The sequence below is a fragment of the Diplotaxodon limnothrissa genome, linkage group LG6 (genome assembly GCF_057381915.1).
Source record: "Diplotaxodon limnothrissa isolate DT_005_m linkage group LG6, D_limnothrissa_male_GT1.1, whole genome shotgun sequence".
Lineage (NCBI taxonomy): Eukaryota > Metazoa > Chordata > Actinopteri > Cichliformes > Cichlidae > Diplotaxodon > Diplotaxodon limnothrissa.
Genome location: NC_140601.1, coordinates 42,094,184 through 42,110,052, shown reverse-complemented (window position 1 = coordinate 42,110,052; position 15,869 = coordinate 42,094,184). Strand labels below are relative to the sequence as shown.

Here is a 15,869-nt window from a genome sequence, read left to right as displayed (position 1 = left end):
ATGTTTTCTGAGATGTATTTTCATTATGTATTTATTATATCTTTGTTGTATCACATTTGATACATTGGGCATTTTTGGCAACTTTTTTGTTAACAACAATGTTAGTTTTAGACCAAACAAAGAGTTTTGTCAATAACATTTTGAAATTATGGAAGGTATTGATCAGAGAGACAGATCTCAGAAACTCGTATCAAATATGATACAAAGGACATTAAAGGGTTAAGAAGAGAGGTGATGATTAGTGAGCAGCAATCCAACTTCCTGCTGAGAAACAGCACTGCAGATGCAATGTTTGTTTCGAGAGTGTTGATGAACAAATGTAGATGACGTCAGAAGAGCCTCACTGTGTATTTGGAGATCAAGAGAAAGCGTATGACAGGGTGCCAAGAGAGAAACTGTGGTACTGCATGAATACGTCAGGAGCAAAGCGCAGAGTATGTGAAGGGCTGCAGGACATGTATGAGAACAGAGGGATGGTGGTGAGGTGTGCAGTGAGTGACAGATGGGTTCAAAGTAGGGGTGGGATTACATCAGGGATGCTCTGAGCCCTGCTTGTTTGCAGTGGGGATGGACAGGCTGACAGATGAGGTCAGGCAGGAGTCTCTGTGGACTCTGATGTTTGCCAAAGACATTGTGGTCTGTAGTGAGAGTAGGGAGCCTGGAGAGGTGGAGGTATGCTCTGGAGAAAAGAGGAATTAAAGGCTGTAGATGCAAGACAGAATAATTCAATTTGATTTGCAAGTCCAAAGACATGCAGCTTGTGGGGATAGGTTAATTGGATAATCCAAATTGCCACTAGGTGTGAATGTGAGTGTGAATGGTTGTCTGTCCCTGTGTGTTGGCCCTGCAACAGACTGGCGACCTGTCCAGGGTTCAGTTTTATTTATATAACGCCAAATAAGGACAACAGTCACCTCAATGTGATATGTGAGAATGTACATGTGTGAGAATGATGGGGAGACAACTGCAACAGTGGAGATGGATGACCGTCGAAAGCAACGTACAGGAGAGAGGTGAAGAAGAGAGTGCAGACAGGGTGGAGTGGGTGGAGACGAGTGAGAGGAAGGATATCAGCAAAGAATGAAAGGGAAGGTTTAGGTTTAGGATGATAGTATGACCTGCCATCAGTCAGTATGGTTTAGAGATGGTAGCACTGGGAAAAACATGGGAGGCTGAGCTGGAGGTACTGAGATGGAGAGATGAGATGGTTTGGACATGTGCAGAGCTGGGATTGTGAATATGATGGACAAAAATGTTGAATGTGGGCAGGAGAAATAGAGGGAAACCACAGAGAAGATTCAGGGATGTAGCGAAGGAGGCTTTAGAGGGTTGGCGTGACAGAGGAGGATGCTGGGACAGGGTGTGATGGAGGAAGAGGATCTGCTGTGATTTGTTTGTTTTTCCTTTTTTTAATTATTTAGACAAAAGAGTTGATCGCCTGGATATCACCCACCCAGCCAACATTAGCTTTGCTACTTAAGACCAGAATACTTTCTGAAGACATGAAGACGTTTGTGTCAGAGTCAGTAATGTTGGGACATGACTGTTGGTTCATATAAATGATGTAGTGTTGCTCACTATTTATACTGGAGATGGAAGAGAGACCTTCAGGCAATAGCAGGGATTTTTGTAGAAAGTCGCTGCTTCCTGTCTTCAAATAAATGAGAGAAAGCCTTTAGATGGATGGTCAGATGCAGTCCTTTTGGACATCAGCAATAAAAAAAACATCAAATGAAATTAAGTCACTTAATGCATTTTTTTGATCAGCAGTAAAATGTTTTTTCAGATGTGGATTTCACGGTACTTAGCTCCAGGTGGTATATTCGTTCACCTGAACGGCAACCACACTGTTGATCCACGCTAAACTCATTTCAAGTGAACTGTGCTCACCTATACAGGGTTTGTAATACAGCAGCTGTGATAAACAAGTTTTGGGAAAAAGGTCATAATAAACTTGCTTATGCAAGGTTTTACTGTGAGGAACAAACAGAGAAGTGAGCTTTTAAGGCCACTGCAGCTAATAGGCAGTTATCTGAGGATACGGCATCACAACAATGGATTACTTTTAAAGTGGAGCAGGTTTTACGCAGCAGCACAAATAACAAATTACTGGATCGTCATGCCTTCTAGCTTCTGTTCAGACAGCAACAAAACAGTGTATCACTTTAACTTTCCATGGAAATTATTCAAGCTGCTTTCTGTAAGTGTTGAATTGTCTCTCTGTTATTTTTGCTGATTTTTTTCAGTCAATTTTTTTTTCCAACAATATCTTTATTATTTTTTTTTACATTTTAATGACTTACAAACAGTCCAACATTCTAAATACTACATGTTTTCAGTCAATTTTAATTTAACCTCCTAAATTAAAAGTCAGCCAGCCTGCGCTGTATGTATATATTTCTGACAGGAACAATTTCAGCTGGATTTATTTCACAGTGTAGGTGATGCTTTCAGGGAGAAACGCCAAAACACACACACACACACACACACACACACACACGCAGCATCTGAAGTTGGGGATAAAGATTAGTTCTGCTTAAACAGGATGAGCGCTAATAGAAGCCTCGGAGAAATGAGCACTACACGAACCTTTCGTTGGAGTTTTTCCATAAAAATAGTGTATTACATTTGTCCATGGCAGCAAACTTCATCTCTACGATTAGTGTAAACCATCCCAGACCCCTGTCAGGTCCCATTAGGTTCTTAGTGGGGAGGTTTGCAGTATTACCCAGAAGGTATTATGTCAAAAAATTCATGATGGTGTCAACATTTTTGGGAGTTTTTTGCTCGTCAGCACTAGTATCAGAGTGAAATGGTTCTGTTTTCTGTCAAACAATAATGTTACATATGTGCAAAAAATAGCTAAACTATCTGTTTGCCTGCTATATGTTTCATCTACATTTTCACAGACTGTAGCTGTCACCTGAAGTTTGCTCCTGTCACGTTACACCAGAATAAATATCTCAGAGTTGATGACATGAGACATTGGGAGTAGAGCTTATTCCTTCATGGAAAATCCAGGTCAGATGAATGAGTACTAGCACTGAAAATATATAAATAGTGTTAACTTATTAAAAGAAACCAGCAAACGTCCACTCCTGTTTCTTAAAGAATAAAAGGCGGGGTTTGTATTTAAAGACATTCACTTTTCTGGCTCAGCTGCAGTTTTGTTGAACTCTGACTGCTTCACACTGTGACAATTGGTCAGAAATGTAAAATGCAGTAAGAAAAGTCCAAACTATCCAAGTAAACATGTCAGTTGCGTCTCTTAATAGTCACGCAGCTTGATAGAAGCAGGCAGTGTGTGCAGCTACAGGTTAAATTTGGTATATCCTCCTCCAAATCACTCCACAGATCTTTTTAAGATTTAAGCTAATTAAGAAAAGTCACAAAGTGTGGTTTTGACGTTTTCAAAAGTTTGCCTTTATGCTTTGTAGATTAGAGATTAGATAAAACTTTATTAATCTCTCAGGTGGATTCCTCTGGGAAATTCGTTACGGGCAATTGCAAAGAGCAAAACTTACATTACAAGTGCTAGCACATGGTCCACTTTGGTGGGGTTCCAGTTTGTCACGTACCTCCCAGTCTTGGTAATTTGGCACGCTCAGCCGGGTTCAAACGCTCAGGCAGCCTTTCCAGTGCAGGAGGACGGACATTACACAGGAGAAGATGAATGGAACAGCTGGAAAAGATGAGGCATTTTGCAGAGAAACCTCAGCAATCATTTTGTCACCGGGGCGCTTCTTCCTATTGCAGCGCTAAGACGGTGATCTTTACTGAGTCGCTCTCATTGAGAGGACGACTGCGGCGAGTCAAGCCTTCGTTAAATCGTTAGTATAAATGTTTACTGTGTTGATGTCATAGTTCACATGAATATCAGTCTCAAAGTTAGTTTAACCTGCTTTCTGGAATAGACCCAGGTGGACCTTCACTATAATAATTTATAGTGTACATAAATATAAATGAGTGTTATCCAACTGGGCATCTTTGGATCATTAGAGTTCTGTCTGTGATGCTCCTTAGCTTATAATATAAAGTGCCTCGAGATGTCTGTTGTTGTTCCATATAAATAAAACTGAATTTTCTGTTAGATGATTATAAAGAAGTGCATAAAGTGGATTTTGTGGTGTGGAGATAATAAAGAACAAAAAAAATAGAACTGTTTAATTCAACTTATCAGTTTATCAAACCATAATGTGCAGAAATGCAAACTCTATTTAAAACCCTTGTTTTGCCACAGAGAAAGCAATTACTTCTGTCAACTGTTTAAAAACACAGCACAGCAGGCAGAAAGAAAACTCTTCCATTTGCTGATTATTTTCTCTCCAAAATACAAGGCTGGAATAATTTAAAACAAACATGCGCCCAACTTAGAATAGTCATTATTAAGAAATGTACCGTCACAACTCGGATGAAGAAATAAATATGAATATGAATGAGAACAAGATCACACGAACATACAGTGTTTCATCTTCTGCCATCGCAGTGTGTGCATGGTTATAACAGGCCGCCATATATGTCTCACCTATTAGGCAGTCTCATTACACCTGCCAGCAGACTCGCACAGCCTAATTGGGAAGGTCTGTCTGACATGCATCGCAGTGATTGCAGTATAGAATTAGGCAATAAACTGCAGGGGGGGCTTCTATTACTTAGAAGCTGTTACATCATTTGATTGTCACACTGATAGATGTGACAATTATCTTGTTTCGAGTGACATAAAAAGTCCCCGACTGTTTAACTGTCCTCATAAAGATAAACTTTCTCAGTAATGTTGGATTGAGTTGCATCAACATGGTTACAGAAGTAAAGGTGTTACATTTTAGAGGATTTTCATCCATCACGTCGTAGTAACGGACACTCGGCTGCACCTTGAGAGTTCCTCACTATGAGTTTATATGATATTTCTTTTCACAGTGTTTGCATTTATCCATTTTTCTTAACCCACTTATTCTGTCCAGAGTTTGGGGGGCTGGGATGGGAGTGTGTCTTTACCCAAACTGCACCAGACATGTAGAGAAACAGAGACAGATGTATTCACCTCAGGTGCAGATCTTTGAACTGTGGGAGGAAACCCGAGTGCACTGAACAAGCTTCGCACCCCATGTACCGCCAACTGCCTTTTTTGTATTTGAGTGAGAAGCACGATCTGAAGTCTGCCTCATTAACTGAATCCGTGTACGATATCAACCCGTCTGTCCTGTTTCTTTCTTAGGTCCAGTGGAGCATGTCCAGCTTCTTGCTCCCTTTGTGGTCATAAGAAACAAGGAAGTGAACATCACAGCGGTGGTCTTACCCAGCCACTCACGCACAGTCACTTACTTCTGGTGGTTAGGAAACAATACTGAGGTAACGTCTGCAAAGAAAGAATCATTAAAGACATTTTCATTGAAATTTCTGTGGCTTGCGATTTAGATTTTAGTTGTTATTTTTTTAAGCTGTATAGTAAGTGCTGCTGTTAGTAGACTGCTTAATATAAATGCTCTTATCTGTGCTTGAGAAGTGTTTTTAATGTTTAAGAAGAACAAAGCAACAAAAGAGAGATCCAGAGCCAAGTCCTCAAAAGTGATAGAACATGTCTCGTGTGCTTAGAGCACGCTCAGGTTAACATTAGCTGAAAGGTCGTCTCGTGTCTTAATCACATAGTGATGCTTGGTCAGGATCTCTCGGCATCACATTTTTACACTCATTATGTATTAAAAAGCCAATTAGTGTCATTTTTGATTGGACAGGGCAGATTGACAGGCTTAATACAGAGCTAATAAACTTGTGTAGGACCTCAGGTTTGATGCTTGTATTATAGAAATTACTATGATAATGAATCAGAACCAAGACTCACACGTTTGTCCGGTTGTTAGGTGATGATGATGAACCCTGCTTCCGGGTCCAAACTACTCTGTGTTTATTGAGGCTGTTGTGTTTCTAACAGGTTTTAATGTTTTGTATCTTGTTCTATTTAATCTGAACAAGAACCTAAAAACAGTCAGTGATCACTGTCGGCCTCTCTGAGTTTGGTTGATTGAATCTTTATTTTGAACATGTTGAAAAAGTATAACAACATAGAATTAAAACCAGACAAACAAACAAAGCAAAACAAAAGGAAAATGAGCAACCACAAATAACGTTCATGTTCAAAAAGGAGCAGGAAGAAGCATAAGCTTATTTAATCCCACCCCCTTTTCCACTATCTAGTAATCAACAGAATACAGAAATCCTCCTTACAATTACATTATATGTTACATGTATTTAAAAAAAATAAATAATTATATGTATATCTATCTTTCTATCTATCCATATATACATGTATACACATACACACATATACTCATTTTCAAAAACCCCAGTTACACCTCAAAGGATACACAACCTACAGATATATACACCCAAAATACACGTGCACCCACACACACATGAAAATATTGGACAAGAACAGCCTATCAAATTTCTACCTCGTCCTTGTACCCTGCAAAAACCATATCCTTAAACTGCTGTTTAAACTGCGCCATGCTTGGACTTTGCTTCATATCTTTACTTAGTCTGTTCCACAGCTTCACTCCACACACAGAGATGCAAAAACCTTTTAATGTTGTACGGATACGAGGATGTTTTAAATTTAATTCCCCCCTCAAATTGTATCCCCGTTCTCTTTTAGAAAACAGTTTTAGAATATTGTCAGGAAGCAGGTTATTTATTGCTTTATACATAATTTATGCAGTGAGAAAATGAACCAGATCTGTGAATTTTAGAATTTTTGATTTTAAGAATAGTGGATTTGTATGATCTCTGTAACCAGTTTCATGGATTATCCTTATGGCCCTTTTTTGTAATATAAAGATTGATGATAGCAGACGTTTGTAAGTATTGCCCCAAACCTCTGCACAGTAATTCAAATACGGTGCAATCAGGGAACAATAGAGAATGTGTTTGACTTTACTCAAGATTGAAACACTTCTTCCAATTTTGTTATCTATATGATTTATATGTGACTTCCAGTAATATTTTTTTCCTATAATCAGACCAAGAAACTTATATTCAAGTACTCTTTCAATTTCCACACCATCTATATGAATTCGCACTTGCATTTCTAAGGGAATTCCTAAATAAGACTATTTTAGTTTTACTTAGATTTAGCGATAGTTTGTTCCTGTTAAACTATTTTTCAATTTTGCACATTTCTGAAGTAATTGTATCCAGCAGCTCCTTTAGATTCCCACTAGAACAAAAAATATTTGTGTTGTCTGCAAATAATACTAATTTTTAATACATCAGATGCCTTGTAAACATCATTTATATAAATAATACATTTTGGACCCAGTACAGAGCCCTGTGGAACACCACAAGTAATGTCCAAGCATGATGAGGAATGGACACTCAGCTTCACAAATTGTTTCCTGTCACTTAAATAGTTTTTCACCCAGTGCAGTACAACCCCCCTGATCCCATATCGTTCCAGTTTATTAATTAATATGTCATGATTGATTGTGTCGAATGCTTTTTTAAGATCCAAAAATAGTCCAGCTGCATATTGTTTCTGATCTATAGCATTTATAATATCTTCAATTGATTCGATTAATGCCAGTGATGTTGATCTTTTTGATCGGAATCCATATTGACTGTCAGAGAGTAATTTATGTTTATCTAAGAATTTGTCTAATCGTTTATTAAACAGGTTTTCTAGGATTTTGGAGAATTGTGGAAGTAAAGAAACAGGCCTGTAATTTGTGAAGTGGTGTCTATCCCCAGTTTTATACCACGACACAACTTTAGGTATTTCTGTTTATTATTAGTTTTACTACCACTCTTCATTGTAAAGCTCAGTTTTTAAAACCTTACGATGTAACAGCCCAGCACTTGCAGCAGTATATTAATGACTAACCTCGTATTGTGGATGGGTTATCTCAGTTGTTCTCCTGACTGAAGTTTGGTTCGTTTACAGCATCCTGCAATTGCATTTGTCTCTAACCATCAGGAACCCTCACGTTAACTTTTATCGAGTGGAAAAAAGTTAGCGTTCATCCTTCAGCTTCACTGTGTTTATGTTATGCTAACATAGCTGTATAGCTAGCAATCACGTAGCACATCATTATATACCAGCTAGCCCAACTTCAGTAACCCTACAAACACCACTGCTGTTTAGTTGTCGGTCTCCTTTTATGTTGGAAGTGCTAGCAGAGCTGTACGTTTTCATTGTTCAAGAATCCATCAGTCAGGACATGGTATATCATGTTTAGGTGGAAACTAGCGAGCTAACTCCCTGCTAACTTCAAACTCCATTAAACTTAATAAATCCTGTTTTCATTGATGCCTGCATGTTAAACTTTATAGTTACACCTGGTAAAGCAGCCACACTGATCATTTTATTAAAGAATTTAGACAGTTTTTAACTCTCAGTGATGCTGCAGTGTTCATTTGACTTTGGGACCTGAAGCGGAGTTTGGACCCGGAAGCGGCTGATGACGTTAGACTTAAAGACCAGATTCCTCTTCCACATCTGTTGTGATGTGGCCATGGTAACAATTGCTGGAATTGTTAGAGTATATGTATTTCACTGATTCTGTTTGGATCTGCTTTTTTGTTTTGTTTTTTAAAGCAGAAACAACACTTTTAAGCTACTACCGAAACTATCACTATAATTTCAGTCATCTTTTGTTTGGTAGGGCCTAAACTCTCACTGTGTATACTTATAAATGAGTACCTGTTACAGTTTTTATAACATACTACTTCATGTTCCTCCTCATGAGGGATTTTGGTGCCAAGGTGTGCAGTTTCACCAATGTTACACGTTGAACTTGGAAAGAAATTGGGACATTATTATGTTTACCTGTAACTTAAAAACTGTGCTTGCAGCCGGTGATAACTTTGGATGGAAGCATCTCGCACACCTTTCAGAGTGAGGGAATGCACACCATAACTGTTCAGGTGGCTGCCAGCAACACCATCTTGCAGGACACTAAGACTATAGCAGTCAAAGGTCAGTATTTGTTAACTGTGTTCCCGGAGCTGGTAACAACACATAACTGCAGTTTAATGGGAGGCAGTTAAATACTTTTTATTTAAGTCCTCCAATTTTACTGTTTTCTTTTATTTTTACCCTGTATAAGATGTAAAACAGCTCCTACTTGACTAAAATATATCACATTACTGCTGGAACCTCTAAAGAATATGTCTTCATTTAAAATGAAGTGATCCAGCAGCAAGTATCTGTAAAATGCAATGATTTATTACCAGAGAATGGGTTGGCGTAAAGCTGTGACATTTTCTAATTATCTAGAAGTGCATCTGGTACATTTAGCCAAAGGGAAGTGCAGGGGATATGAGAAAGCCTCTTCTTTTCATCAAGTGTTAACTACCTGAAACTCGACTTGAGCAAAATGACAGTTGGCACAGCTCACTGAGAATAATGCCTTCAGATGGGAGTGAATTAATGGCCGATTCTCCCCTGACTCTCCTCGACAGAATTCTTCAAATCTCTACTTTTATCTTTCTCCCCTAATCTGGACGAGTTCAACCCTGACATACCCGAGTGGAGACAGGATGTGGGGAGAGTAATTAAGAAGGCTCTGCTCCAAGTGAGTGATTTTCATTTTCTCTCTGCTTCCTTCTCTCTTCCTTCCCTTCCATCCTTCCATTTCTCCATCTTGAGATTCTTTCCATTCCATCGTTTTTTCTTTACTCCTACTTTCCGTCTCATCCTGCTATTTCTCAATTATTTCATATACCCCTTTGCGGTCCAATACTCTGGGCTCACTGGTGCAGCGAGAGAACGCCCTCGGCCACCCCGTGATTCATCATCAGACAGGTGTGAAGACGACTCTGCTTTCCTTCTCTCCCGAGACGCCTTCACGAGCGCCGATTTCTTAATTTTAAAGTCAGAAAATGAACTTCAAGCCTAGGAGACCAAGGAGTGACGATACCTGTCACTGTGGCTAATGTGTGTTTGTGTGTGCGCACTTGATCGTAGGAGGTGTGCGAGTGTGTGTGGGAAGCTCACCCATCACTGCTAAGTGCTACTCATCTCCCCATCCACAGCTCATGAATAGAGTGCTGCATTTTTTTGCTGTGCTCTTAGCCATCTTAACAGCGTATCGAGCATTTGGAGCTGCAGGTGGGAGCCTTTGGAGGAACGTTTAAAGTGGTTCAAGGGGAGCTCGTGTGTAACCCGGATAACCCCAGAGTCAGACCTGTGTTTGCGAGCTGATTGTTTTAGCGTTCGCTGTGAATTTCGTGCCGCTTCGCTTCAAGTAATTTGCCTTAAAAGTGATTTTAGCTTTTCTTCATCATGTTGTTTATTAGCAATAACAAGACTCCACTAAAGCAGTTAAGGCTGAACTGATATTAACGATCCTGCGGACAGACTTGTGTTATTTATTCCAACTTGACTCCCTCTTAAATAAATCACTGAAGTTATTGATGTCTTCTCAAGCTATTGAAAGCTTGTGCACTTCACTAATTACCAAAGTTAAATAGAGCTCTGTTGATGCTGGTGTTAATTCACTCATGATTAAACCATTTCAGCATGTGAGAAACGGTGTGGATGTCTGAAGTTTAGGCTCTCAGCTTTTTAGAATCTTTGAAAAGTTCATATTTCAATTTTACCTTTTTCTTGCTACTCAGTTGGATTAATTGTTCCTCCCTTTTTTCTCAGCAATCTAAAACAGTCGAATAAAGTGACCCTGTGAGCCTAAACTTCAACCTTGTTTTTATTTTTATGTATTACTATGATGTCTGTCCCTGAGATGCAATGTCAAATAGTCACCAGTTAAAACTACAAACCCGAGGCTACAGTCCCACATACACATTCCTGTCTTAATGAGGACACACACAAGTTTTTGTTATGCTGTTTCAGTTTCAATACAAAGCAAACTGCAAAGTTAGAAATAAGAACATTTAACATCTCCACAGTGATTCTGTGGTAGAAACAGGGCTGTGTTACCTGTTAGTCGCAGGTCAACAGACATCAGTGTGGCTACTGCGCGATTAGCTTCATGTTAGCATGCTGTCAAACAGCTAATACTGTGTTAGCAGCAGTGGTTGCTTTTTTGGGAGAACAGTTTGTACGCGGTCTTCTTTTTCCTCCATGCAAAAACAGTAAAAGTTATGTTCATATCTTCCTTCCTCAGAAGCTGTTGATGTTTTTAATCTGGTCATGTCTGAGGCCTGCATTGAAATTGCAGCTGCAACTCAGAATCAGAATCAGAATGGGTTTATTGCCAGATGTTGAGGTTTACAACATTAGGAATTTGCTGCGGTGCTTCAGTGCAAACAATAAGAATTAAAGTGCTATGTAGAAAGAAAGATATGTGCATGAGATATACATGAGATATATACATGAGAATAAGAATTAAGAGTGCTACGTAGAAAGATATATACATGAGTGCAGGTGGTGATCAGTGCCAGACATGAAATGATGCAGTGACACAGCGTAGGGTCATGTGTTAGTGGCGGGGACAGTCAAGTGGTTATTGTTCATGTGTCCAACAGCAGAGGGGAAGAAACTGTTCTTGTGGCGAGAGGTTCTGGTGCGAATGGACCGGAGCCTCCTGCCTGAGGGGAGCAGGTCAAACAGACTGTGTCCAGGGTGAGAAGGGTCAGCTGAGATCCGGGCTGCACGCCGCAGTGTCCTGGAGGTGTACAGGTCCTGCAGAGATGGGAGTCTGCAGCCAATCACCTTCTCAGCAGAGCGCACAACACGCTGCAGTCTCTGTTTGTCCCTGATAGTGGCTCCAGCGTACCACACGGTGATGGAGGAGGTGAGGATGGACTCGATGATTGCAGTGTAGAATTGCATCATCGTCCGTGTTGGCAGGTTGAATTTCTTCAGCTGCCTCAGGAAGTACATCCTCTGCTGGGCTTTCTTGATGACGGAGGTGATGGTGGGCTCCCACTTCAGGTCCTGGGTGATGGTGGTACCCAGGAAGCGGAATGAGTCCACAGAGGTGATGGGGGTGTCAGTCAGGATGATGGGGGGGAGTGGGGCTGTGTGCTTCCTGAAGTCCACAATAATCTCCACTGTCTTCTGGGCATTCAGCACCAGGTTGTTGTGGCTGCACCAGGACACCAGACGTTCAACCTCCCTCCTGTAGGCAGACTCATCCCCGTCAGAGATGAGCCCAATGACGGTGGTGTCATCTGCGAACTTGATTAGCTTGACAGACTGGTGGGTGGAGGTGCAGCAGTTGGTGTACAGGGAGAAGAGCAGAGGAGAAAGAACACAGCCCTGAGGGGAGCCGGTGCTGATGGTCCGGGAGTCCGAGACATTCTTCCCCAGCCTCACGTGCTGCTTCCTGTCCGTCAGGAAGTCAGTGATCCACCGGCAGATGGGATCAGGCACATTCATCTGGGAAAGCTTGCCTCGGAGATGGTCTGGAAGGACCATCTACAAGTGATCAGGAAGGGGCTTCCAGTAAGGAAGTTGTCCAATACTGGGAGATAAATTGTCATAAATTGCAGGGACTGACTTTTTGCACATCTATGTTCCTTCCCGTGCTCTTCGGTCTCAGGATTCTGGATTTCTAAAAGTTCCTAAGGCCAGAAAAAAAGACTATTGGGGAACGTGCTTTTTCTTTTTGTGCCACTTTTTTGTGGAACAACCTCCCTCAACATATTAGGCAGGCATGCTCTGTGGAGGTTTTTAAAGCTAAGCTTAAGACCCACTTGTTCACCCTATCCTATGTCCGTTAGTTTTTAAATTACTATCAGTTTTAACTTATACTGTTTTTTCTGTACTGGATGTATTTATTTTTTAATCTTTTATCTTCGAATAACTTTTCAGCACTTTGTTTGAAAGCACTTTATAAATAAAGTTATTATTATTATTATTATTATTAAGGAACTATTAATAAGCAGTAATAATGAATATTAATAGTTAGCAAAATTAATAACTAAATACAAAAATAATGTTGTTGTGGTGGTGTTTTAAACACAGAATGACAGGTATGTTGGTGAAAGATGTTGGCAATACAATTTTTTAAGTTGTCTTAAATCAAATCGTCTGCTCACGGACGGCTGCCCCGACCTGAGTCTGGCTCTGGTGGAGGTCACTTCCTGTTAAAGGGAGGTTCTTCCTTTTCATTGTTGCCAAGTTCTGCCTCAGACATTGTTTAGCTTGCAGTATAAAAGCAAGTGTTGTTGTGAAGTAAAAGTACTCTGAACAGGATTTTAAACAAATTTGTGGTTTGAAAACAAATTTCTTAATTAACTAATTTTAATGTTCTGTTAAGCAGCAGTAAAGAGATGCATTGCCTCAGATTACCTTTACCTTTGAATATTATTTGTGGTTTTAACTACATGTCTTGAGAACGTCACCTTTAAGCCACTGTTGAAGAAAAACAATCAGTCCTAAGGCATGCTGATACAGTGTGATTTAGACCTGTGCAAACAGTGGAAGAAATGTGGGAGCACAAGTGGCCCGCAGGTGATTTTTTTCTCCGTTACTTCTCCCTCATTGTGAGTCATTTCAAGTGTCTGCTTCAAATGCTTTTGTCCTCCTTTACATCACAGTTACCACCTACACTTGACTGCACTGTGTTCACAGCTCAACCGCCTGTCTTTCCTGTAGTCTGGGCCTACGGGTAGCTTTTATTGAGGCATGACATGCAGAATCAAAAGTCTGGATTCATAATAATAAATTGATTCAGTTTTTTTTTTCTCAGTGATGTGGAGAAGGATAATTACTCTACTTTCACACCGAGAACTCTGGTGCACTCGGTTTATCACATGCTGAGTTTCAGTGCCATAGTACACATTAGAGGGCTGTGTCATCAATCATAGAACTAAGATTACAATACATAACCATGCAGTTCTTCTTGAAGTGAAATCCATATGAAAAAGTAGAGCGACAGTTGCTATATGTGTTTTTCTTTTTTCCGTTATATTACACTAGTGTCTGAATTGCCACTTTTCATCTTTTCGTATTACGCCGTCAGACTTTCATATCAGGTACTTGTTTATGTGAAAGGGCTGTAGATCTGTTTATGTGTTTGCATCTGACACAAAGTTCATTTCCAGACAAACATATTGTCCAAGTGGTGACAGGAAGGGTTATTTTTCCTCCATTTTGTTATGGCTGAGGAGTCTTGGTGGAGACACAGGCCAGTCCACAACTGATGGCATTTCAACATAGTAAACAACTCCCAAACAATAAAATAGGAGATGAGGAAGAGAACAAATCGCAATTAAAGTCAAGGTCCATTTAACGGAGGTGCACCACTGCCGAATGTATCATGTCATGATTTTGCACTCTTCGCCTATAGGCTCATTTCATTTCCAGCGCTTCTGCTGTTCCTGAACGTGCGTTCAGCAATCAAGGTTATTTCAGTCCACTCTGTCTTTCCTTAGCCACCTCCCTTTCATATTCCCTTAACGTTTCTCTGCTCAGACTCATATAGTTTACAGTGTTCATCCTCCTCCATAGCTTCCCTCGAAGGTTAATGCAAGCTATCAAGCTATTGTCTCTTTATTGCTTCCCCAGAGGCGCTGATTTTCTTTTTTATCCATCTGAAGCGTGGTAAACCATCCACTCTGATGTGATACTCTCGTCATTTGAATCTGCTGTCAGTTGTGATGTTGACAATTAACTTACTTTCAAATGACTGGAATGCATATGAAGCTTTATGAGTGAAGAAAACCTTTGAAATATTAATAATAATGAAAGGTAGTACCATCTTCATCTCCAGAGGAGGAGTCCCACTGATGTCGGTGATCACCTGACCTTCATTTTCACAGCAACACAAGGCTTGAAATCTCAGATGTTTATCAACAAGAATGGAATTATATCTTTTGGTATTTCATTTTATTTATTATTTGTTTTTTAGGAGTATTTTTCCTCTCCCTGACCTGTGCACCTGGGATGGTCCATGGACAAACTTTAGACAATGTTGGGAAAGGATAATGTAAAGTCGATAGAGAGAAATGGCAGTCGACAGTAAATCTACATTTCTGGTTAATTATTTTTCTTTGATTACATTTCATCATATTCCTTTTTGCTTAGTTTCAACAAGAATTGGAAAAAGTTTGTATTTACTTCTTTCATATCCTTTTTAATAGATTCTGGTAAGAAAAAGCATCATCTATCCCTGAAATGGGCTCATGGTGCGACACCCAGTCAATTCCTGACTGATATGACATTGGTGGTTCCAGAAAGATGAATCCGACTGCTTATGAAAATTTTTCTGCTTCTTCCTGAACTGCCAGCAATTTCTTTAGGTTCAGATAGATTATTAGGTCACAATTCACTTGGTTTTAATCTAGGTGCTGTCATCAGAACAAAATGTTCATTTGTTGGAACAACCTGGAGAACATACCTGGAAAAACATGTGAGCTTCCCACCAGCCATTCTAGGTGTCATGCTAACATGCTAAGCTAAGAAAGAGAGGTTAACATTTAGTTGAAAGTTTTACTACAACAATGTTCATGCTTAGAGAGAAAGGCAACAGTAGTTAAAGAGTTGTTTTTATTGTTTTAATAATTCAAGGGCAACATCTGCACTGTAAAAACTGTGACTAGAGGTTACTTAAAAAAGTTATGGCAACAAAGTGACACTTGAAATAATTAAGTAGATTTTAATTTCAAAAGATTTATGTAAAATGTAGAGAAAATGTTAATTAAATTCAAATAGAAAACAAAAGTAGATATTAATAGAATTAAACTGTAAATATGTGTTGGATTTAGGGTCAAAATCTCAAACTGAAGGTTGAAATTGCCCAACTTTATCAAAAAAAATAATTGATATGAAATAAGTCTCTGAGAAAAATTACTTTGAATTTACTAACTATCTGGCAAAGGTTTAGTAAAAACTTCCTAAAATATCCATTACAAAGAAATGAAATCTTCTTGTTTTTTCAGTAAAACTCAAATTGGATTCAATAATT

General features: G+C 39.5%; 1 protein-coding gene across 2 annotated transcripts in view; it reads left to right on the top strand.

Annotated features, from left to right (window-relative positions):
- The window catches only part of sorcs3a (sortilin related VPS10 domain containing receptor 3a), a 267,372-nt gene that overhangs the window by 235,569 nt on the left and 15,934 nt on the right, over nucleotides 1–15,869 (top strand). For both annotated transcript variants that reach the window (XM_085356485.1, XM_085356484.1), the window contains 3 exons: nucleotides 5,216–5,349; nucleotides 8,848–8,971; nucleotides 9,457–9,569. In XM_085356485.1, coding sequence (XP_085212611.1) covers nucleotides 5,216–5,349; nucleotides 8,848–8,971; nucleotides 9,457–9,569 — 371 coding nt within the window. The remainder of the gene's footprint in view (nucleotides 1–5,215; nucleotides 5,350–8,847; nucleotides 8,972–9,456; nucleotides 9,570–15,869) is intronic.